This window comes from Dermochelys coriacea, chromosome 3 (genome assembly GCF_009764565.3).
Source record: "Dermochelys coriacea isolate rDerCor1 chromosome 3, rDerCor1.pri.v4, whole genome shotgun sequence".
Taxonomy (NCBI): Eukaryota; Metazoa; Chordata; order Testudines; family Dermochelyidae; genus Dermochelys; species Dermochelys coriacea.
Window position 1 is genome coordinate 161,129,482 of NC_050070.1, and position 24,688 is coordinate 161,154,169.

Genomic DNA, 24,688 nt, shown 5'->3' on the forward strand with positions numbered 1-24,688 from the left:
TTCTGGGTCTTTTCCCTAAGAAGACACCCAGAGGAAAGCTGTACATACTGACTTTCATGGATTTTGCCACCCGATGGCCAGAAGCAGTAGCTCTAAGCAACACCAGGGCTAAAACCATGAGCCAGGCATTGACAGACATTTTTGGCAAGGTAGGTTGGCCCTTTGATATCCTTACAGATCCGGAACTAACTTCCTGGCAGGGACCATGAAAAGTCTTTGGGAAGCTCATGGGGTAAACCATTTGGTTGCCACCCCTACCACCATCAAACAAATGGCCTAGTGGAAAAGTTTAATGGGACTTTGGGGGCCATGATATGTAAATTTGTGAATGAGCACTCCAATAATTGGGACCTAGTGTTGCAGCAGTTGCTCTTTGCCTATAGGGCTGTACCACATCCCAGTTTGGGATTTTTACCCTTTGAACTCATTTATGGCTACAAAATTAAGGGGCCATTACAGTGGGTGAAACAGCAATGGGAGAGGGTTACATCTTCTCCAGGAACTAACATTTTGGACTTTGTAACCAATTTGGAAAACACCCTCAAAGACTCTCTAGCTCTTGCTCGAGAAAACCTAGAGGATGCTCAGCAAGAGCAAAAGGTCTGGTATGATAAACATGCCAGAGAGCGTTCCTTCAAAGTAGGTGACCAAGTCATGGTCCTGAAAATGCTCCAGGCCAATAAGATGGAAGCTTCGTGGGAAGGGCCATTTATGGTCCAAGAGTGCCTGGGAGCTGTTAATTATCTCACAGTGTTCCCAGACCCTACCCGAAAACCTAAAGTATACCATGTTAATTCTAACAGATTTATTTGAGCATAAGCTTTCATGAGCTACAGCTTACTTAATTGGCTGTAGCTCACGAAAGCTTATGCTCAAATAAATTTGTTAGTCTCTAAGGTGCCACAAGTACTCCTTTTCTTTTTCTGAATACAGACTAACACGGCTGCTACTTTGAAACATGTTAATTCTCTAAAGCTCTTTTATTCCTGAGAAATCAAGGTTCTCCAGTTTACAGCCCAGGAGAGAGATGACACTGAGTGACCTGAAGGAGTCTACTATGAAGGAACAAGCAATGGTGGCGTGGAAGAAGCGAGCCTTTCTATGGCCCTTGGGCATAAGCAGCGACAGCAAATCCAGGAGCTGTGCACCAACTTTGTGCCAATGTTTTCAGCCAACCCAGGACAGACAGACCGGGCGTACCACTCCATTGACACAGGTGATGCTCGCCCAATTAGACCTTACTGGAGGGCTCCTCAAGCCAAAACTGCAATAGAAAGGGAGATCAAGTACATGTTACAGATGGGTGTAATCCACCCCTCTGAGAGTGCATGGGCCTCTCTAGTGGTTCTGGTTCCTGAACCAGATGGGGAAATCTGTTTTTATGTGGACTACTGTAAGCTAAATGCTGTAACTCACCCAGAAAACTATCCAATGCCATGCACAGATGAGCTATTGGAGAAACTGTGTCATGCCCAGTTCATCTCCACCTAAGACTTAATTAATGGGTACTGGCAAGTTCTGCTAGATGACCCAACCAAGGAAAGGTCTTCATCACCTACATAGGGCTGTATGAATTTAATGTGCTCCCTGTCGGACTGTGAAATGCACCCGCCACCTTCCAGAGACTGGTAGATAACCTTCTGGCTGAATTTGGGGAATTTGCAGTCCCTACCTCAACGATGTGGCTATATTCTCAGATTCATGGGCAGAATACCTGGAACACCTCCAAGCTGTCTTCCAGCACATAAGGGAGGCAGGATTAACCGTTACAGCCAAAAATGTCAAATAGGCCTAAACAGAGTAACGTATCTTGGACACTAGGTGGGTCAAGGTACTATCAACCCCCTACAAGTTAAGGTAAATGCTATCCAAAATTGGCCTGTCCCTAAGTCAAAGAAGCAGGTCCAAACCTTCTTGGGCTTGGCTGGGTATTACTGACTATTTGTACCACACTACAGCCAAATTGCCACCGCACTAATAGACCTGACCAGGAAAAAACTGTCAAATGCAGTTCAGTGGACTGAAAAGTGTCAGAAAGCCTTTAACCAGCTTAAGGCAGCCCTTATGTCTAACCTGTACTGAGGGACCCGGACTTCAACCAATCATTCATTGCACCACAGATGCATCCGAGCGTGGTGTAGGACCAGTTTTAATGCAGGAAGGACCAGATCAACAATTCCATCCTGTCATTTTCCTCAGCAAAAAACTTTCTCAGAGGGAAAGCCACTGGACAGTCTCAAAAAAAAATGCTATGCCATTGTGTATGCTCTAGAGAAGCTATACCCATACATCTGAGGATGGTGGTTCCAACTACAGACTGACCATGCTGCACTGAAGTGGCTTCACAAAGGAGACTAATAAAAACCATCTTCGGTGGAGTTTAGCTCTTCAAGACTTTGATTTTGAAATACAACACATTTCAGGAGCCTCTAATAAAGTGGCTGATGCACTCTCTCAGGAATGTTTCCCAGAATCAGTCAAGTAAAAATGTCCCTCCATTCTAAGTCATTGGTCCTTGAAATGTAAAAAGTACAGTTTAGTTCGTCATGTAATTATTAGTAAAATTTGAGGTGCATGTATCTTATTAACTCTGTTTTCCTAAAGCTCCAGGAAGAAATCCCAGCCAGTGTGGACCGGACTTGAACCAGGCTGCCCAATACCGTCTATGATGGGGGGGAGGGTGATCAATAAACGGTGGGATAGCTCCCTTTGATGGATACCCAGCCAGCCAGTTAGCTATAAAATTCCTCTTGGTAGCCGTTCTTTACTTGCTTTCCCTGTAAAGAATTAAAAGTCCCCCAAGTAAAGAAAAAAAAGTGGGTACCTGACCAAAAGAGCCAATGGGAAGGCTAAACTTTTTTTAAATGGTAAAAGAAACTTTCCCTTTGTCTGTTGCTCTCTGGGCTGCAGGGATGGAGCAGCAATGCTGCAAGCAGAAATGCTGTTTAAGGTTTGAATAATTTGGATAGAGAATGTTTAGTTAGACACTATCAGGTTTATTTCTTATTTTGGCTTGTGGATCTCTTCTGTGTTAACCTCTGATGCTTTTGTTTGCTTGTAACCTTTAAGCTGAACCCCCAAGAAAGCTAGTTTGGGAGCTTAATTTTTGGAATTACTCTTTTAAAATCTAGCAAATGCCTAAATTCCAGGTGTATTTTCTTTCTTTTCTTTTCTTTTCTTTTCTTTTCTTTTTCAGAGTGACAGAGTGGGGATTCAGCCTTGACAGGGGCCTTTCAGGGAACGGTTTCAAGATCTTTCCATTTTTAACTCTCCATCCACAGGGCATGCAGAGTTGGGTGTGGACTTCACCAAGGGAAGGAAAACACATGTTTGCTCCAGCAGTGGTTGCACCTGGGTTATGGGAGGAGGGCAATCAAAGATGAGTGTAGACATAAATAAGAAGAAAGGGATTAGGTGGTAAAGCAGGAAGGTGAGGTTAAGATAACCACAGAAGTGGCAAGTATGCTGGTCTTAAAACATCTTCCTGTTCTATCTCTTCAGTAGCTTATGTTCTCATGAAACACATTCGTGTAATTAAAGGGATATGGTCTAGTTCAGGAATGAGGTTAGCCTTGAACTTGTATCCAAACAGAAATGGCATCTCTGAGGATATGTTGTAATTGCTGAGTTAGTAATAGTAACGGCAGATCACGGTTGAAGCGCATGTAGCCAAATGATCTTGGTAGAATTTTCACCATTTCTGTCTATCTCTACCCATCCTGTGAATGTATAAAAGAGCTTTAGTCTTCTGGACTGTCAATATGTGAGCAATGAGTTCTCTTTAAAATTTTATTAAGGGGAGGAAAAAATCATGCATGGTGATGTTAGCTATGAACCTACATTACTTAGCCAGCACTCTTAACTTGAAAACTTAATTACAAGACAGAACATTGACTTTAAACATTCAAACACTTAAAGAGTGACTCACAGCATGAAGATGGTTGACATTTAAATTTTTAGGAAATTGAACTTTACTGCCTAAACAGTAAACTGCCTTTACTGGCCCATATAACAACACTTAACATTTACATAGTATCTATCATCAAAGAATCATAAAGGATTGTACAAACAGTGTTGCCAATTGTCTCCATTTCTTCTGGAGTTGTCACAATATTTGGTATTTTTCTTAAAGCTCCAGTTCCTGGATTCAAGTGATTAGGTGAGATTCTCAGTTTGCTTTCTTTTTTCTTTTTATAAAGTAAGTTTCTAGCCCTTCTAGTTGCATAATAAAACTTGAAAATGTGACCAGAGAGCAACCTAAAATCTCAAAAATCAGAAGGCAAATAATTCTAACTTTATTTTTTTTAAATCATTTTTTTTTAAATCCAGTTATGATTTTGATGGCCTGAGTCATTATACTTGAATGCTTGGGATTGGCAATGCTGCAAATTATTCAGAAAGCATCACATCCCCGTGTGAGGCAGGTAAGTATTATATTCATTTTTCAAAAAGGGAAAATTGAGGCACATAGAGATTAAGTGACTCACCCAGTGACAGAGTAGAATCAGTGGGGGAGTTTGGAACATAACCCAGGAATTCCGGCTCCCAATCTAACCACTAGATAACACTGCCTCTTAGCTGTCCACTATTTTCCTATTAAGTAAAAATCATTAAATTCTCAACAATTATGTTTTTAGCAGGGGTGTCATGCAATTCTTTTCAGTGGGATGATTACTGTATTCTGTATTTGTTGCTGCTAGTAATTAACCCTTAAAGAAAGCCCAATGCCACATCAAAGAAGTTAATACAAAATTACCGGGGGTTTAAAGCAAAAGAAGGAGATGCTGATCTCCTGGGCTGTATGCTGCTCTACCAGAACAAAGGGGCCTCCTTGTTGTCCATTGTTTCAGTGTGTATATAGAATAGAGTGACCAGATGTCCCGAGTTTATAGGGACAGTCCTGATATTTGTGGCTTTGTCTTATATAGGTGCCTGTTACCCCCCACTCCCTATCCCGATTTTTCACCCTTGCTCTCTGGTCACCCTAGTATAGAAAATCCAAATGTGAAACATCAAAGCATAATGCAGAGGAGAGTTTATAATGTTCTTCACTTCTAATAGTATAAAATAATTTTAACTGCACTATATGAAGCAGAACTTTACTTTAGGGATATAATTGATAAAGGTTCTATTAAAGAGCACTGTACATCATACAATATTAGAATGGAACTTGCCTGTCTGGGTAACAATATTGTAAAAGTGATGAATTAGGAACTGCCTTTGTGGTAATATAAATACATGAGACAGGACACAAGGAAGCCAGAGAGAAAGCTCATACATTTTTAGTATCACTGTGACTATGTGTGGCACGTAATTGCTGAAGTATCAACTGGCAGGGCTGGAAGAGGTTATTGTTTGATGGCTCCATTCCTTCCTGTGTTGTGTCAAAGGTCGGTGTTGACAGCTCCTCACTCACCCCAAAGATTTTCTCATACAAAGTCCCTAAGGTTGGATTCTGTCACCCTTCCCGTGCAAATATGTAGGCCACCAGAAAAGACCAAAAGATATTTGGGAATACCATGTTGTCAGTAATTTTTAAGATTTCAAACATTTGCCCATTCCTCACTGCAATGAAATTTTTCTCAAGAAGTGAGACACAGAGAGACTCTCTAGCCTGGTGGAACTCCTCTGGAATGTGGCAGACCTAAGCTCAAGTCCTTGCTCTGCCTGATTCAAAACAGGGACTTGAAGCTGACTCTCCCATGCCCCAGGTGTAGGCCATAACCACCAGGCTCTAGAATCAATCTCTTTGGGCCACTGAATATTTAATTATTAATACAAAGTAGAATAGCTCCTACAGGAGAGTTTGAGAAAGAGCCACCCAGAATAAGCTGATGGTTAGGGAAATCACCTGGGATGTGAGAGACTCAGTTTCAGGTCCCTGCTCCAAATCAGGTGAATCATGGGTGGCTCCCTTTCTTTCCCTCTCCCCATTTAGTCAAAAAAAATTCCAGACCAGCTCTAACCCTGATGATGTACAACTTATATCCCCTTTCCTGCAAACCTAGACAGCACAGCTTCCTTGTTTTCCTAGTAATTGGCCAAGATAGAGACTTCAATGAGAATGACCTGGCTGAAGGACAGTCTGGAAAAGATGGCGACCCTGCTGGTTGTCAGTGGCAATATTGCTCATAAGTGAGCTGTGCTGTCAAAGAAGCTGGGGAAGGAAGAGAGGTCAAGGAGTTGACAATCCTTGTGGATGCCCCAATATCTAGAGAGCTAGGATCAAGATTCTCCACTGACTCTCACGCTCCTTCGGGGGTAAGTACTCTTTATCCATTGAACAGGCACAACAATGGTAGTGCAGACTTCCCCATTTACTGGAAAGATATTTGATAAAAAGATCTTTTGTATTTAGAAGAAAAATCAACTTTAAAACACGGGATCCATTTTATAATTGAATTAAGACATTCTAGGGGTGAATTAACATACACCTTGTGTGGTTGAAGATGCAAATCTAGTTCACAAATCACTGTAACTGTTTCCAGGTAAGACATCTACCCTCCATGCCATTGCTAAAGAAATAGGTGAGGCATAATATGTGAAAAATACTTACCTGCTCATATATGGCCAGTTACTAAAGTACACTGTTTACCTGCAATGAACTATTGACTTCCCTATCGGCACAGAACTTTAAGACATCCCCCTTCTGCTCTTTTCATCCACCTCCAAAGTTAAGCCTATGCAGGTTGACAAAAATTAAAGAAAGCCAGAGCTTAAAGGAGTTAGCTGTCTATCAGCCATTGAATTCAAGGAGTTGAGTACCTAACTCTCTCAGATGCCTTTGAAAATCCAAGCATAAACTACTAAAAATTGAATTCCAATAAAATTAAATCTATACCAGCAAGAAAATACAGAATGATTAATAACAAAATTATATATATACACACAGCACCTTCCACTGGAAGATCTCAAAGCATTTTGAAGATATAAATTGACCAAGACCACATGCAGCATCCCTGAGAATTTAGTTGTATTATCCACATGTAACAGATAGGAAACTGAGGCATAGACAGATATAAATCACTTGCCCAGTAATCACATAGTGAGTCATCAGCAGAGCTAGGCACAGAACACAGGATTCATGAATCATACCTTCTTGCTGTTATCGCTCCTTATCTTCAATTAAAACTGAAATGCCAGCTTTAATCCATATCACTGTGCCAAGGTACGTAGGATTAATAACTGCCCCCATAATGTCTAGGCACAACATGGGGAGGGGGAAATGCATCATAAATAATCAGTGCTGGAACTAGGGGTGCTGCCACACCCAATGGCTTGAAGGGGGTTCCATCATATACAGGGTTTACAGTTCGGTTCACTGGCTCTCAGCACCCCCACTATAAAAGTTGTTCCAGCACCACTGTCACAAATATAACTGCAAATGTATATTTGTTGTTATTAAGTCAGGCTCAGAACTATATGAATGTAATTTTTAAGGATTAATGTTTTTCCCCCCTCTCCCTCCTCTCTCTGAAAAGAATATGACATTAAATATAAGGGAAAGGAATGTGGATTGTCATGCTCTGGGGTCTTATTCTCCTGCCCCAGGGTATGAGTAACTCCCATTGATTTGAAAGATTGTTACTTTTGCCATGCCAGAGAACTAGGCCAATGGAGTCCTCTGTTTGGACCTAAGATTGTAGCAAAATACCCCATATGCTTAGGTGATGTTATGTTATTCTTTATGCAAGCACTGAATAAGCCTACTAGCTCTCTACATATATATTCCATATTGTGAAATGAGTTTTGTCCATTAAAATTGTATTCTTAATATAGTCTTACATAGTACTGAGTGCTAAATACTGTTATGCATTCACAGGACACACTCCATTAATGCCAAAGAAACATGGTGGTGTGATCTCAAATTGTGTACAATTAATTAATGTTAATAGTACAGTACTTTGTATTTATGAATTGTTACTAAGTTGTACTATTAAAAAAAACATTTTGAAAAAAGCCATGCTCTGCATTGATAACATAGCCTTTAATGTGACAAACCTGAGAGCATAAGCATCTTTCATCTTAAAACATTTGAAAGAGGATGGCCTCACGTGTGGATGTTCAAATACAGTAATCTGAAGCGAGTGTCAAGGTTGTAGGACTTTGTATAAGGGAGTTGCATTTCAAGTGGCTGGGAATAAACATCAATTTAGACATCTTGGGTCACATTCAGTCCAAGTGTAACTTCACTGAAATCAATGGAATTATACCAGGGATGAGTGTGGCACCTTAAATCCTGTTGGGAACTCAAAAAGACTTAACATATCTTAGATAAATGTTAACGTGCCAGCGGAACTCCAGCTGAGGGTAGTAGCGTAAGGACAAAGAGTAATCCTGATTTGGACAGTTGGAAAGTTGCTTAAAAGGAGCAGCAATGAGAGCTGAGATTTAGGAGGAGATAGAGTTAGCTTTGATCTTTAGTGAAGAGGATGATCTTGTTCTATTGGGTTAATAACTAAATCAGAAAAATCTACAGAACTATACAGCAAATGGACCAAATTCTGCTATCAGATACACTATGCAACTCTACTGAAGTCAGCTGAGTTGCAAGAGTGCAGCTGAGAGCAGAATTTGGCCAAATATATATATATGGAGGCTATTTCAGATAGTAATTCAAAATACAGGGATATATTCTAGTTTGCTACATTTTTGCAATGTCTTACAATCCCATAGAGTATATCTTGATGGGCAAAGGTGAGTTTTGCAGTTGAGTTATCTCAATCAAATTAGATTAACATGACTAAAAAGCCCCATTAAAATGCAGGCTAACACAATTGAAGCCAGGTTCCCACCAGACAACAACACGGCAACCTAACATGGCTTCATAAATGATAGCCTACTTCTTAATAGGATTTTTTTCAATCATGTTAACACAATTGAGCTAATTGGACATACCCATACAGAGTCTGTATGGACATTCAGAATTATTTTTGTAATTTGTTATATCGGACATTTATTATCTATGGGCCAAATTGCCCTACTCTTCCTTACACTGAGTAGTACCTTACTCCACGTGAAGTCCCACTGAATTCAAAGTAACTATTCAAGGAGTAAGGTACAACAAAACATAAGCAAGTGTCTCACAATCTGGCCCTATAAGAGATCTTGAACAAGCTCTGGGAAATACTTTAGGACCAGGGTAGGTTAACCTTATGAAAAAGACATATAGAATTTGAAAAGGACTCTAAGCCACTAGGGATCTGTAAAACTTACTCTAAACATCAACAGAATTTCACAGAAAATGCTAACCTTTCCATAGACTATTTTTAATCATCATATAGCAGGAATATAACTTTCTACTAAATTCTATAAAATGATTAAAAGAAACTTATAGAGAAGTCATCTTCTCTTCCATCTTCTCTAGTACTTTTCCACAAGAGCAGGATAGAGTGTCCATAATAAAGAATGACTTTAATACTATGTTATTCCAAATAAAAATAATCTGAGAGGTGTGATGATTGCCATGCCATGGAGACCTGGATTTAAGTCTTAGTATTATGAAGTGCATTGACAGTGTGAATTTTCAGTACTTTTTCATCACTAATTTAGCATCAGTGAAATTTCAATAGTGATAACAACAGTATCACTAGTGTAAACCATGCACAGGATTTGTTTGAATCAATGGGTCATCTAACTAGAGAATTCTTTCCATGCAAGCAGACATTGGGAGTATTGCAGGGACAGTGCACTCAGCCCTTAGGTAGGAAAGATAGTATTGACCCTTCCAGATAATTAACAGAATTTCTGAAGTCCACATTGCATCTAGATTTTATTTACACACACATCAAATAATTTACTTTAAATACTATATACCTTTATTAGATCTCCCTCACTAGGATGCTGCAAGTATTAATGTGTCTACAGAACTTTTAGCATCTCAGATAAAAAGCACTATGGAAGTAAAAAATAAATAAAAAATAACACAATAACCTTTATTAGTCTTTGCTTTTATTTCGGTTTCACAGTTCCTAGGTACTACAGTAACACTAATAATAATTATACAAACCATTATTACAGTTTGACGTGTTTAGCATGAGGTACAGGATGAAAATGAGAACTTTAATTTTATTCTGAACCACTATGGATTCATTCTAAAAACTTCCCGAAGACTCAAATTTTAGATCTGGCTCTGAACGCCACCACAAAGTCTGAATATGGAATTTTGTTCTGGTTCTTTAAAATAATTCCAGAATTAAGATTCAGGTTCAGTTTTTGAATCTCCCAACCCCTTTCAAACATTAGTGAGTATTTGGGTGTTGAGTCAATCTTCAGTTTAGTCATAGTAGCCAAACTGCCTAAAGAGACTTACAATTTGAGAATCCATTTGGAATACATCAACTCTCCATTATAAATATATAAGAACCAAAGTCAGATTCTGGGAAAAAGATGGGAAGGTTTCTGCACTGACATATTTAGAATAAAAGACTAAATATATTGCATCATATACCCTCATCTTCCAGTGAAATCTCATAAGAAATTGGAGTATTACTGTTCTCACTATGAGAATAATAAAAGCTCTGTCAGGTTTATATATATATATATATATATATATATATATATATATATATATATATATATATATATATATATATATACGGAAGGCACCTTTAAAAGTTGGTGTGATGTTTAATCTTCTGTTATTCTATTACTTTCATAAACTGCTTACTTAAGTAATATTATTTGTTATCATTCTACAAGAAGAAACTAGGCTAATTTCAGTTCTATTACACTGGAGAAAACTGAGCAGTTCTACTGATTTACACCAGTTCATCAGAACAATTTGGCCCAGTAGCTGCAGGTGCTCTATGTTTTTATAGAGGTAGCGCCTGTCACAAAACTTTTACAGTTGCATTAACACATAGACCCCCTTGTTACTGCACCTGTATTAGGTTAGAATGATCAGGTTTCAAAAATTGTTTGGACTATATAGACGCGTTTATCTTTTCACTTAATATTCCTGAAATGCTTAGACAGACCTAAATTAGCAGCTGTATCCTTCCCATGTTTCATTAATAATAAATCCTAAATCCCTCTATCCTGCTCCATCTGACATCTGTTCCATAAGCGCTATATGATGTTTTCTCCCTTTTCCAAGTTATTTTGCTTTCTCCTATTTGGTCCCAGTGTAGTTCTTTTATGTCATTAAGGAAATTATTAATTATTATTCATAAAGCACATCTTCATTCCAAAAGATTCCAAAACATGTAATAATTTTAAATTGATGGACAAATTATATATAGGGTTAACTATAACCCATTACTGAAACGCACCCTCCCTTCCATCTCCCCCTCATCCACCCCTAGCTGTTTAACACTACACAGTTAGGATAGGACATGAAGAACCCCATATCCATAATTGCGGAAGAATTAAAAGAAGGTGGAGAAAGGGGGCAATCTCATGTTAAATAAAATCACATTTTAACACAAATGTCCTCATCTATGTAGCTAGTGACACATTAGATTATTAAAACGGAAAAAAATGGAAACAATCTAATTTACTTTTCTTTATGTTCCCCCATTCCTCCTTTCCTGGACAATGAAAATGACTAGCACTTTACTTCCCAGTTCTCATGGATTAGCATGATCAATGGGCCCAAGCCAGACACGGAGCCATTGAGCGCCCTTGATTTCCATAAAAGCCCCTGGGCCTGCAGAGTGCTCAGCACTTTACAGGATCAGGCCCAGCATTCAGGGGACATGCCTTTCAAAGATCTCCTACTGTAATTTAAAAAAAAAAAAAAAAATCCTGAGGATCTTTTCACGGGTCTTTGGCTTCCTAAAAGCTTGTTTTATACAAACCCAACTCTAGGGGCACCTTTATCCTGAGGTTGCCTCTTTAGCCGAGTTGGGATTTGGATATGAAACAAAGGTGCGCACCCCTGCCCCAGCAAAAAGTACCAGGGGGTCTTTAACCAGGGGTCAGGCCCTCGGCTTTACTGCTCGGCCAGCAAAGGGCTGGCTCCGTCTCCGCTCATCTCCTGCTTGTGCAGCATCCCGGACTGCGCGCTGTAAGCTACCCTCCTCTTCCGCCAACGGGCCCCCCTTCCCCCCCGTACCCCGGGCAGACCGTCGCTCTCAGCAGGGCGGCGGCTGGAGCGCGGACGAGCCCCCGATCTCACTTTCCTACTCGGCAAAGTACCCGCCACTCGCCCCCACCCTGCTCCGTGTTTTCCCGCCTCCGTGGCTCCGCCACGCCGCGGGCGCTGAGCCCGGGGCCTCGGGACTTCCCCCAGCGCCCAGGCCAACAAAGCCACGCCTGGGAGGCACGAAGGGAAACGGAGGACGGGGGGGGGGGCTGTAAAGTCCCGTTTTCTTCAGCCCAAGGGTCCCACTTATCCCTCTGCGGTGGTCACCCGCTTCCTCGCCCGCCCCCCCCCCCGCGCTCATCGGTTGCTTCCTTCCCGGTGTCGGGAATCGTTTCTAAACCCGCCCACCACCGCGGCCGGCATTTCCAGCGTCTCCTCGTTATCGCTCCGTGACCCGTCGCAGCCCCGGGCGGGGGGGGGGGGGTGGCTGGGGCTCTGAGCTGTCTCCTGCGCTCCCAGGAGCCGAGCCGGGCCGGGATCTTGGCAGGGGGAGAGGGCGAGGGTGGGGCGGCTCCTGTCCCGGGCTTTGGGGGGGGGGGAGGGAGGGAGGGGAGGGGCGGGCGTGTCGGATACTCACATGCCAGACGGCGAAGAAGATGAGGGCGGCGCACAGCACCAGGGACAGCATGTAGCAAAAGGCAGCGAACGTGAAGGCCATGGTGAGGGGAGACCCCCCCCCGCCGCCGCCGCCCCCCCCCCAATCAGGCAGCGAGGACCCCGGCGCCGCAGAGGAGAGACGACCCCAGAAATTCAAGGAGGGGGTGACTCTTCCCTGCCCCCGCTCACTGCCGGGGCGCCCCCAAGCCCAGGAGACCCCGCTGCCCCCAGAATAGAGATGGGAGAGGGTCTCACCCCCGCAAGGAAACAGCAGCGAGGGGAGACTCTCCGCCCTGCTAAACACAGGCGGAGCCCGGCTTGGGAAAGCGGGGATCGGACCTCGGGAAAGGAGACGGGGAGCCAGGACAGGCAGGGAGCGGAGATTTCCCCCCCCCCCCCAATGTCCCGGGGCCTTCCCAACGCGAGGCGGCGCTCAGCGACCCCCACGGAACCCAGAGGACAGGACGGGGACCCCCAGAGCGGCCGGGGGCCCCCCAAGGCAGAGGGCGAACCCGGAGCTGAGGGGGCCCCAGCGCACGGAAGAAGCCGCCGATCCGGGTGGGCGGTCTGGGGTGGGTCTCTCTGCTCCCCACGGATCCGGACTGCGAGCGGTGCCCCCGCCGCTGCCCTCTCCTCCCGCTCCGCAGCTTTTCTCCGTTCCCCTCGGTCCCGCTCCGGCTCCGCTCCCCCGACGCTCAATCGCGCCCCCACTGGCCTCTCCTGTTACAATCCCAGACTGGGGGCGCAGGGGGACCCCCGCTCTGAGTCCCCCCGCTCAGTCCGCAGCAGCTGCTTTGAAGGAAATTCTCCACCTGCTGCTGGGGGAGGAGGAGATGCGAGAGCCCTGGGATCTCCTCCTCTTCTCTCCTCCTTCCACCCGCAGCCCTGCTCCTCGCACCCCACGGCAGCGGGGAACTGGGCTCTCAGCACGGCCATCAGCAACCCACCCACCCACCGCCCACCGCGTGCAGATCTCTGGAGTTTTCATAAATCCCCAGGAAACCACGTGCAGTCCTGCAGGCTGCTGCTTTTTCCACGATTCGTTGCTTCTCCTCTCTCCCCCTTCTCTCCCCACGACCCTGTGTCTCTCTTCACTTCCAGGCTAGTTCAGGCTGTGGCGAGCTGCATGAGGAATGTTAATAAAACCAGACCATAAGTGAGGTTTTAAATGTCTCACTAAAACATGCATAGCAAAATCCACCACCCCCAGCGGGAGGTATTTTAAATAATACTTTTAAATGATTCCCCTGAGGGCCCCTCCCTCGCGGATAAGAGGGAGCTTTAAAAAGACGATCCTGAAATAAGGAAGAATAAGGAATCCAATGATGGTAATTAGAGCATGGGGCATTTTACATGATGGAAGGCTGGGGAGTCATCTGCCTAACACAGCAATATTTTCTGTCACTGCTGCATCCTGACCCAGTTCTGCTGATGTGAATAGTTTATGATGCAAATAGAATAAGAACATTCCTATTAATAGGCAGCAGGTTTAAAACAAACAGAAGTATTTTTTTCACACAATTCACAGTCAACCTGTAGAATTCCTTTACAGAGAATGTTGTGAAGGCCAAGGCTATAAAAGCATTCAAAAAAGAACTAAATAAGTTCATGCAGGATAGGTCCATCAATTGCTATTAGCCAGGATGGGCAGAGATGGTGTCCTTAGCCTCTGTTTGCCAGAAGCTGGGGATGGGCAATGGGTGGATCACTTGATGATTACCTGTTCTGTTCATTCCCTCTGGGGCACCTGGCATTGGTCAGTATTGGAAGACAGAATACTAGGCTAGATGGACCTTTGGTCTGACCCAGTGTGGCTATTCTTATGTTGATCATAGTAAAGGTCCCCATCCTGCATAAATGCACATGCTTATGAGCACCTGCATAAGTGTTTGCAGGGTCTGGATCTAAGTTTTGTTCTAAGACCAGGTGTACCGCTTGTGGAGATGGGTTCCCCTTCCCCCACATGCCATGAATGCTACACTTCAAACACTTTCCTGTGTTTCAAAATCTGAACCAGGATGTGAGCCTAAATTAGCCAGTAGGTTAACTCAAAGTGGGCTTCTTTATAAGGGATGGAACAAAGCAGGGGTCTGGGACCTAGCCCAATATAATGAGTAAGGGTAATAAACAAGAAGGGTGGTGGAGTGAGGTGACATTAAGAAGATCACAGAATTACTCACTTTTGGAAAGTACTACTAAGCCATCCCTGCCATGCTTATTTCTTATCTGTCAAAGGTGCTTCAAGAGCATTCCCGCCTTTCCCCCCCACTTTGGAATGCATCTATTTATACAAAATGGCAGGTATTTTCAAAACCTTTTCTGGAGAAGATCCTCTGAGAAGGGGTTGTTTTAACAGTACTTTGAAATCCATGGCTGGAAGGTGCTATATAAATCCAAAGCACTTTACAAGACATGAAAGAACTACTGCTCCTAACCCTGCATTCATCCATTTCTACAAAAAAGAAACTGAGTGATAGAGCTGTTTACTAATTTGACCAGGGTCACTTAGCAGAAGCCAAATTCATCCCTGATGCACAGAGGGCATAACTACATCAAAGCCAAGCCAAATATAGACTTCCTTCTTCGTCAAGTGTTTACAGATATATAATTTCCTTTCTTCAAAATGAGGTTTTATTTTTAACTAATGTACACTTTTGACTCATGGAAACAGAACTGACTTGAATCCAGTGCCAATGCCAGTAATTAAAAAACTGGCCTAGGATGGCTAGCTAGAAGCAATGTTTTATAATAGAATCATAGAATCATAGAATATCAGGGTTGGAAGGGACCCCAGAAGGTCATCTTGTCCAACCCCCTGCTCAAAGCAGGACCAAGTCCCAGTTAAATCATCCTAGCCAGGGCTTTGTCAAGCCTGACCTTAAAAACCTCTAAGGAAGGAGATTCTACCACCTCCCTAGGTAACGCATTCCAGTGTTTCACCACCCTCTTAGTGAAAAAGTTTTTCCTAATATCCAATCTAAACCTCCCCCATTGCAACTTGAGACCATTACTCCTCGTTCTGTCATCTGCTACCATTGAGAACAGTCTAGAGCCATCCTCTTTGAAACCCCCTTTCAGGTAGTTGAAAGCGGCTATCAAATCCCCCCTCATTCTTCTCTTCTGCAGACTAAACAATCCCAGCTCCCTCAGCCTCTCCTCGTAAGTCATGTGCTCTAGACCCCTAATCATTTTTGTTGCCCTTCGCTGTACTCTTTCCAATTTATCCACATCCTTCTTGTAGTGTGGGGCCCAAAACTGGACACAGTACTCCAGATGAGGCCTCACCAGTGTCGAATAGAGGGGAACGATCACGTCCCTCGATCTGCTCGCTATGCCCCTACTTATACATCCCAAAATGCCATTGGCCTTCTTGGCAACAAGGGCACACTGCTGACTCATATCCAGCTTCTCGTCCACTGTCACCCCTAGGTCCTTTTCCGCAGAACTGCTGCCGAGCCATTCGGTCCCTAGTCTGTAGCGGTGCATTGGATTCTTCCATCCTAAGTGCAGGACCCTGCACTTATCCTTATTGAACCTCATTAGATTTCTTTTGGCCCAATCTTCCAATTTGTCTAGGTCCTTCTGTATCCTATCCCTCCCCTCCAGCGTATCTACCACTCCTCCCAGTTTAGTATCATCCGCAAATTTGCTGAGAGTGCAATCCACACCATCCTCCAGATCATTTATGAAGATATTGAACAAAACGGGCCCCAGGACCGACCCCTGGGGCACTCCACTTGACACCGGCTGCCAACTAGACATGGAGCCATTGATCACTACCCGTTGAGCCCGACAATCTAGCCAGCTTTCTACCCACCTTATAGTGCATTCATCCAGCCCATACTTCCTTAACTTGCTGACAAGAATGCTGTGGGAGACCGTGTCAAAAGCTTTGCTAAAGTCAAGAAACAATACATCCACTGCTTTCCCTTCATCCACAGAACCAGTAATCTCATCATAAAAGGCGATTAGATTAGTCAGGCATGACCTTCCCTTGGTGAATCCATGCTGACTGTTCCTGATCACTTTCCTCTCCTCTAAGTGCTTCAGGATTGATTCTTTGAGGACCTGCTCCATGATTTTTCCAGGGACTGAGGTGAGGCTGACCGGCCTGTAGTTCCCAGGATCCTCCTTCTTCCCTTTTTTAAAGATGGGCACTACATTAGCCTTTTTCCAGTCATCCGGGACTTCCCCCGTTCGCCACGAGTTTTCAAAGATAATGGCCAAGGGCTCTGCAATCACAGCCGCCAATTCCCTCAGCACTCTCGGATGCAATTCGTCCGGCCCCATGGACTTGTGCACGTCCAGCTTTTCTAAATAGTCCCTAACCACCTCTATCTCTACAGAGGGCTGGCCATCTCTTCCCCATTTTGTGATGCCCAGCACAGCAGTCTGGGAGCTGACCTTGTTAGTGAAAACAGAGGCAAAAAAAGCATTGAGTACATTAGCTTTTTCCACATCCTCTGTCACTAGCTTGCCTCCCTCATTCAGTAAGGGGCCCACACTTTCCTTGGCTTTCTTCTTGTTGCCAACATACCTGAAGAAACCCTTCTTGTTACTCTTGACATCTCTTGCTAGCTGCAGCTCCAGGTGCGATTTGGCCCTCCTGATATCTTTCCTACATGCCCGAGCAATATTTTTATACTCTTCCCTGGTCATATGTCCAACCTTCCACTTCTTGTAAGCTTCTTTTTTATGTTTAAGATCCGCTAAGATTTCACCATTAAGCCAAGCTGGTCGCCTGCCATATTTACTATTCTTTCGACTCATCGGGATGGTTTGTCCCTGTAACCTCAACAGGGATTCCTTGAAATACAGCCAGCTCTCCTGGACTCCCTTCCCTTTCATGTTAGTCCCCCAGGGGATCCTGGCCATCTGTTCCCTGAGGGAGTCAAAGTCTGCTTTCCTGAAGTCCAGGGTCCGTATCCTGCTGCTTACCTTTCTTCCCTGCGTCAGGATCCTGAACTCAACCAACTCATGGTCACTGCCTCCCAGATTCCCATCCACTTTTGCTTCCCCCACTAATTCTACCCGGTTTGTGAGCAGCAGGTCAAGAAAAGCGCTCCCCCTAGTTGGCTCCCCTAGCACTTGCACCAGGAAATTGTCCCCTACGCTTTCCAAAAACTTCCTGGATTGTCTATGCACCGCTGTATTGCTCTCCCAGCAGATATCAGGAAAATTAAAGTCACCCATGAGAATCAGGGCATGCGATCTAGTAGCTTCCGTGAGTTGCCGGAAGAAAGCCTCATCCACCTCATCCCCCTGGTCCGGTGGTCTATAGCAGACTCCCACCATGACATCACTCTTGTTGCACACACTTCTAAACTTAATCCAGAGACACTCAGGTTTTTCCACAGTTTCGTACCGGAGCTCTGAGCAGTCATACTGCTCCCTTACATACAGTGCTACTCCCCCACCTTTTCTGCCCTGCCTGTCCTTCCTGAACAGTTTATAACCATCCATGACTGTACTCCAGTCATGTGAGTTATCCCACCAAGTCTCTGTTATTCCAATCACGTCATAATTCCTTGACATCACCAGGACCTCCAGTTCTCCCTGCTTGTTTCCAAGGCTTTGTGCATTTGTATATAAGCACTTGAGATAACCTGTTGATCGCCCCTCATTCCCAGTATGAGGCAGGAGCCCTCCCCTCACAGACCTTCCTGCCTGTGCTTCCTCCCGGTATCCCGCTTTCCCACTTACCTCAGGGCTTTGGTCTCCTTCCCCCGGTGAACCTAGTTTAAAGCCCTCCTCACTAGGTTAGCCAGCCTGCTGGCAAAGATGTTCTTCCCTCTCTTCGTAAGATGGAGCCCGTCTCTGCCCAGCACTCCTCCTTCATGGAACACCATCCCATGGTCAAAGAATCCAAAGCCTTCTCTCCGACACCACCTGCGTAGCCATTCGTTGACCTCCACGATTCGACGGTCCCTACCCAGGCCTTTTCCTTCCACGGGGAGGATGGACGAGAACACCACTTGCGCCTCCAACTCCTTTATCCTTCTTCCCAGAGCCACGTAGTCCGCAGTGATCCGCTCAAGGATCACTCAATACAGAGTCTCAGTAAAGTACTTGTGATTTGATGATTTCATTAAGTAGGGCAAGTTGCTGTAAATGATAATGGGCTTTACAGTTATGCTAGACTGCAGTAAAATTTTACATTGCAATCCTTTTGACCTTCTTATCCTTTTGTATTTAAAAGCCATTTCCCCCTGAAATGTAGCAGTGTCTTTAGAAATTAAAGGGTTTATTAATAACAGCACATTTTGAACAGAGGCTGTAAATAGATTGCAGAACAATAGGTCTTTGTTTTAAAAAAACCCTCTCATACTTTGTATTGTGTCACGGTTCCTCCAACACCTGAATATTTATCATCCACTTTAGCACTGATTAAAGAACAGCTGATGCCTCATAGAAAGCATAGGGAAAACATTTTGTTCTGAAGCAATTCTGCAAATACATACATTACTGTGATAAAGAACCATACAAGACATTAGATCTCACTCAGTCTTTTCCCTGTTACTGCAGGATTGTTCCCCACAGTATATGGTGTAGTATATTGTCAAATTTATTATTATTGCCACCATCATCATTTGTGTGCCAGCCATGCACTCAGGGCACATGTCCAAAGAAATAGGGTTTCCACTACTTCTCTTTAGAGACTGTTCCACAGTCAAATACCTCCATTGATAACAAAGTTTTTCCTGGTTTCAGAGTAGCAGCCATGTTAGTCTGTATCCACAAAAAGAAAAGGAGTACTTGTGGCACCTTAGAGACTAACAAATTTATTAGAGCATAAGCTTTCGTGAGCTACAGCTCACTTCATCAGATGCATGCAGTGGATAATATAGTGGGGAGATTTTATATACACACAGAACATGAAACAATGGGTATTACCATACACATTGTAATGAGAGTGATCAGGTAAGGTGAGCCACTACCAGCAGGAGAGAAAAAAACAAAACAAACAAAAACAAAAAACCTTTTGTAGTGATAATCAAGGTGGGCCATTTCCAGCAGTTGACAAGAACGTGTGAGGAAGCGTGGGAGAGTGTGGGGGAAATAAACATGGGGAAATAATTTTACTTTGTGTAATGACACATCCACTCCCAGTCTTTATTCAAGCCTATGTTAATGATGTCCAGTTTGCAAATTAATTCCAATTCAGCAGTCTCTCGTTAGAGTCTGTTTTTGAACTTTTTTTGTTGAAGAATTGCCACTTTTAGGTCTGTAATCAAGTGACCAGAAAGATTGAAGTGTTCTCTGACTGGTTTTTGAATGTTATAATTCTTGACGTCTGATTTGTGTCCATTTATTCTTTTACGTAGAGACTGTCTAGTTTGGCCAATGTACATGCCAGAGGAACATTGCTGGCACATGATGGCATATATCACATTGGTAGATGCGCAGGTGAACGAGCCTCTGATAGTGTGGCTGATGTGATTAGACCCTATGATGGTGTCCCCTGAATAGATATGTGGACACAGTTGGCAACGGGCTTTGTTGCAAGAATAGGTTCCTGGGTTAGTGGTTCTGTTGTGTGGTGTGTGGTTGCTGGTGAGTATTTGCTTCAGATTGGGGGGCTATTCCCCACACTATTACTGAAACATTGCTTACTTTCTCATTTTTAACCTTATAATTATAAAATAAATCAGCTGGAATATAAATAGTGTATTTACATTTCAGTGTACAGTATATAGAGCAATATAAACAAGTTATTATCTGTATGAAATTTTTGTTTGCACTGACTTTGCTAGTGCTTTTTATGTAGCCTTCTGTAAAACTAGGCAAATATATAGCTGAGTTGATAAACCTCTGCATACCCGCAGAGGTACACGTACCCCTTGTTGAGAACCACTAGACTAGGGGATCCAGCTTTCACAGGCTCACAGGATAGGGGGATATGGGGGAGGTTTAGATTGGATATTAGGAAAAACTTTTTCACTAAGAGGGTGGTGAAACACTGGAATGCGTTACCTAGGGAGGTGGTAGAATCTCCTTCCTTAGAGGTTTTTAAGGTCAGGCTTGACAAAGCCCTGGCTGGGATGATTTAACTGGGACTTGGTCCTGCTTTGAGCAGGGGGTTGGACTAGATGACCTTCTGGGGTCCCTTCCAACCCTGATATTCTATGATTCTATGATTCTATGATACTGTTCCCTATGTCCCCTAAGTGGTGGATCACTAAAAGGTCTCTTTACTCTCCTTATATTACTCAGAGTCCATTGTCTCTGTCACAAGAGAAGGCAGGCTTTCTGGGAGGCAGATTGTGTTCCCAGGAGTGATTGTTAAATGGTCTTCTCCCCTGCTTGTTTAACTTGATGGCTTTGTTTACCTTATATGTAAAGGTTTCAGAATAGCAGCCATGTTAGTTTGTAGCCGCAAAAAGAAAAGGAGTACTTGTGGCACCTTAGAGACTAACAAATTTATTGGAGCTATAGCTCACGAAAGCTTATGCTCAAATAAATTTGTTGAGATTAACAAATTTATTTGAGCATAAGCTTTCGTGAGCTATAGCTCCAATAAATTTGTTAGTCTCTAAGGTGCCACAAGTACTCCTTTCCTTTTTGCTTATATGTAAAAGTACTTTCATTGTCCTCTGGCTTACAAAGCTTGACCCAGACAGATGAATCCCCATTCCTTTGTCTAAGCCAAACTCATTTATCAAGTCAGTCCCCCAAAACGAACACATTTCTAGCACACATACATAACTCTTTACATACTATCTGTAAACACACCACACAATATTCATGACCAGTGTGCTACCAGTTTACATTGGATACATTACATGACACCTTTGAGGCATATAGTATGACAACAGCGTGTTGGGGCAATGAGTGTGTCAGGCCTGGGTGTGAGTTACAGTTTTGGGTGACCTCTGCCAGTTGGCATTGAGGAGCACCTGGGATCACACCTCTCCTCTTACAATGCTGCAAAAGGTTCAGCCACTGGCTGAACTGTAGGCATCAGGTCAAAACCCTCTTCCCTGTCTGGGAGTGTAGTGGTCCCTCCTGGTCAGGCTCAGAGGGAGGCCACTCTGCCTTTTTGTGTCAGGCAGCAAAACCATCATTAATTAGTATTCTATAGGCCCTGGCTCTCTGTGTGGGGCTGAGTAACTAGCAGTCTTTAGCCTAGTCTCCTGGCTCTGGCAGACAACAAACACAGTTGAGGCCCACTGCCTCGTGTCTGGGGCAAGCCACAAACAAGGCTCAGCTCTTACAGCCTAGGGTGAGTTGGCTACTACCCCAAGGTTGTCAGTGGGGGACCTGGGCCCACCCTACTTCACCAGCTTTTAGATCGGGGCCCTAACAGTGGCGGGTGGTCCCACCACCAGTTCAGCAAGGATCCCACAAAAAACCCGACTCACTTCCCGGCAGCACAACCGGACTAATGTCTTGTTCCCCTGGACTATCTCCTACCATCCTCCATTGGCATGGCTCCATAGTCTGTGAGTCCTCAGTCTCTTCCAGGTAAATGTCAGAGAGCAGTGCCAGCAGCTCTCTCCACACTGTCTCCTCCATGGGCAGGGCACTATATTGCTTGTCAGCAAGCCCAGAATCCTGCAGCAAGCTAGAGACAACTGGCTCCCACTTCACTGAGCTGAAGAGCCCGCCTCTTATACTTCTTGTCCTACCCCTCTGCTTCCAGCACAGGGAACGAAGCCAGCATGGCTCCTACCACCAAAAGGAGTGCAGTGGTCCCTCCCGGTCAGGCTCAGAAGGAGAAGACTTGTTTCTCCCTTTATTTGGTCACAAACTTTAAAGCATACTATTAGTAGGTATCCACAACTCCTTATATAGTGTTAATACATACATTTCACAATGGTATTAATCACCAGTGTGTCATCAGTTTCATAAAAGACCTTACTTGACACACTTTTATACTACAAAATATTGTATAGAGTCAGTTGATTCAATTGCTTATTCTTTGGGGTTCAGCCCCTCAGTTCTCCCTCTCAGGAGTCTGGATGCTAATTGTCAAACACAAAGAAAGGCTAATAGAAACAGTGACTGTGATGTATCAAAACAAAAAAAAATGTGCCCTTCATAATGCTTTTTATTAAGGAAATACAAAGTATTTCATACCTGTTCTGTTGCATTCTTTCCTTGTTCCGTATTGTTTTCATCTCTCATTCTTTTGTCATTCCCATTTCATGCCTATTATCCCTGGTATTCATCTGTAATGGCAGAGTCAAGGTTTATCTGCTTTTTTAGACTGGTTCCCACTTTCATTTGTGAGACACAAGAAGCTCAGCAGTAATAAGTGTCAGCTGTTTCATCTTGTTCTCGCTGTTTCATCCTGTTCTCTCCCAATGTACCCATCTTACTTCGTTTCCTGGAGACATGCTACTTGTCGCTTAGATCTCTGAAGCAATTGTTGACTGGGAGATCAATGAAATATAATGTGAAGAGATTACTGGAGAAATGGAATAGCTAAATGTGATCTTAACTAATCATATCATGGATGAGAATAATGACATGTGTCAAATTGAGATAGCTGAACAGTCAATATCAAAATACCATGACTCACAAGAACGTCAAATATATTTTTTCCACTGAGAATTGTACAAAGAAACACTATTTTGCAATACAATATTATTTAGTTCTTTTAAAGGGAAACATTGAGCCAGATTGTTATCTAATTTATACCAGTTTTGCATTGATATAATGTTGATGACATCAATGCAGTTATTTGATTTAGGAAGGTGTAAGTAAGATCAGAATCCATCCAATATATATATTATGGGCCTGGTCCTATGAATTATTGAGCTACAAAGTAGCTATGAAATAGTATGAAGGAGCATGTGATTGGAGTGGGTTTTTACTTATTTCCCATACCATATATTAGAGGAGACTGCTATCAATTGCATTTTAAATCAATCCTCAAAACAATATCAACTCAGAGCTATATATACTTTCATAGGGTGATTCTGTCCTTGTACGCTTTACATGCTGCAATAGTATCTCAATGACTAGCCAGATTTATTTTTTTTTCAGAATTAATTTCAGCGGCAACTTGTAATGCCATGCTCTTGAGTCATTGTCAGTGTGGGCGTTGAACTTGGACTTCTCAATTTAAATGTACAAACCTCTACTGTCTGAGCAAAAAGATTCAGCTGTGCTAGCCAAGGCTGCAGCAGGACTCATCAACCTCTAGCTGTGGCCCAGGCACCAGCAGAGTGAGACACCGTACCTTTGCTCCCTTTTCATATCTATTTACTGCAGATATTCTAGCATACCAGTTTACTGACAGGAACATTCACTCATACTGCAAATATCACGCAAATATTTCAGGATATTTGAAGAAAGCAAATTTCAACTTCATTATCACGAGCGGTGGCACAGGGTGTCTATCCCAGACAGATGACCAAAGATTAATGGCAGTCAGAGAGAGTCAGAGCCCACCCGCTTGCCCCTGGAGGGTATAACAGGCCTAATTAATGATGAAATCCAGATGGGGAGGTGCTGGATGGTGTTATAAACAGAAGAAGTTTGGAGCAGAAGTAGGGGCTGTAAGGAGAAACTCTGCATTCACTCTCCTGATAGTAAGAGGAGTCCTTGTGGCACCTTAGAAACTAACAAATTTATTTGGGCATAAGCTTTTGTGGGCTAAAACCCTGATAGTAAGAGTGAAGGCTACGTAGGGAGGCCAGAAAGAGGCTGTGGGAAAGACCTGCTGACAGGCCCAGGTGGGAAGAAGTGTATGGAGGTAGCAGGAGGCAGATCTGAATATAGACACCCCTTTTCTGCTCATTACAGGGAGCCCAGAGTTTTAAAGGTATTTAAGCATTGCTGCTTGGAGTTTTGCAACACCTAACTGATTTAAGAGCCTACTTCATTTTCTAAAAGGATGTAGGCACTTAAAAACCTAAATCCCATTGACAAATGCTGAGTGTAGCAACACCTATCTATCTTTTTAAATTCTGGGCCTGTGTCCTAGGACTGAAACCCAGAGGAAAGGAAGGGCCTGGTTTCCCTTAACTGCACTGGGGATGGTGGTGCGAAAAA

The 24,688-nt window shown here is 43.5% G+C and overlaps 1 protein-coding gene across 1 annotated transcript in view; it reads right to left on the reverse strand.

Moving 5' to 3' along the window:
- Positions 1 to 22,271, reverse strand: part of CNIH3 (cornichon family AMPA receptor auxiliary protein 3) — an 86,953-nt gene extending 64,682 nt beyond the window's left edge. Inside the window, exons 1-2 of the mRNA XM_038397159.2 lie at positions 22,048 to 22,271; positions 12,666 to 13,807 (exon numbers count right to left, since the gene is read on the reverse strand). Of these exons, the coding sequence (XP_038253087.1) occupies positions 12,666 to 12,746 (81 nt within the window). The 5' untranslated portion in view covers positions 12,747 to 13,807; positions 22,048 to 22,271. The remainder of the gene's footprint in view (positions 1 to 12,665; positions 13,808 to 22,047) is intronic.
- Positions 22,272 to 24,688: the final 2,417 nt, after the last annotated feature.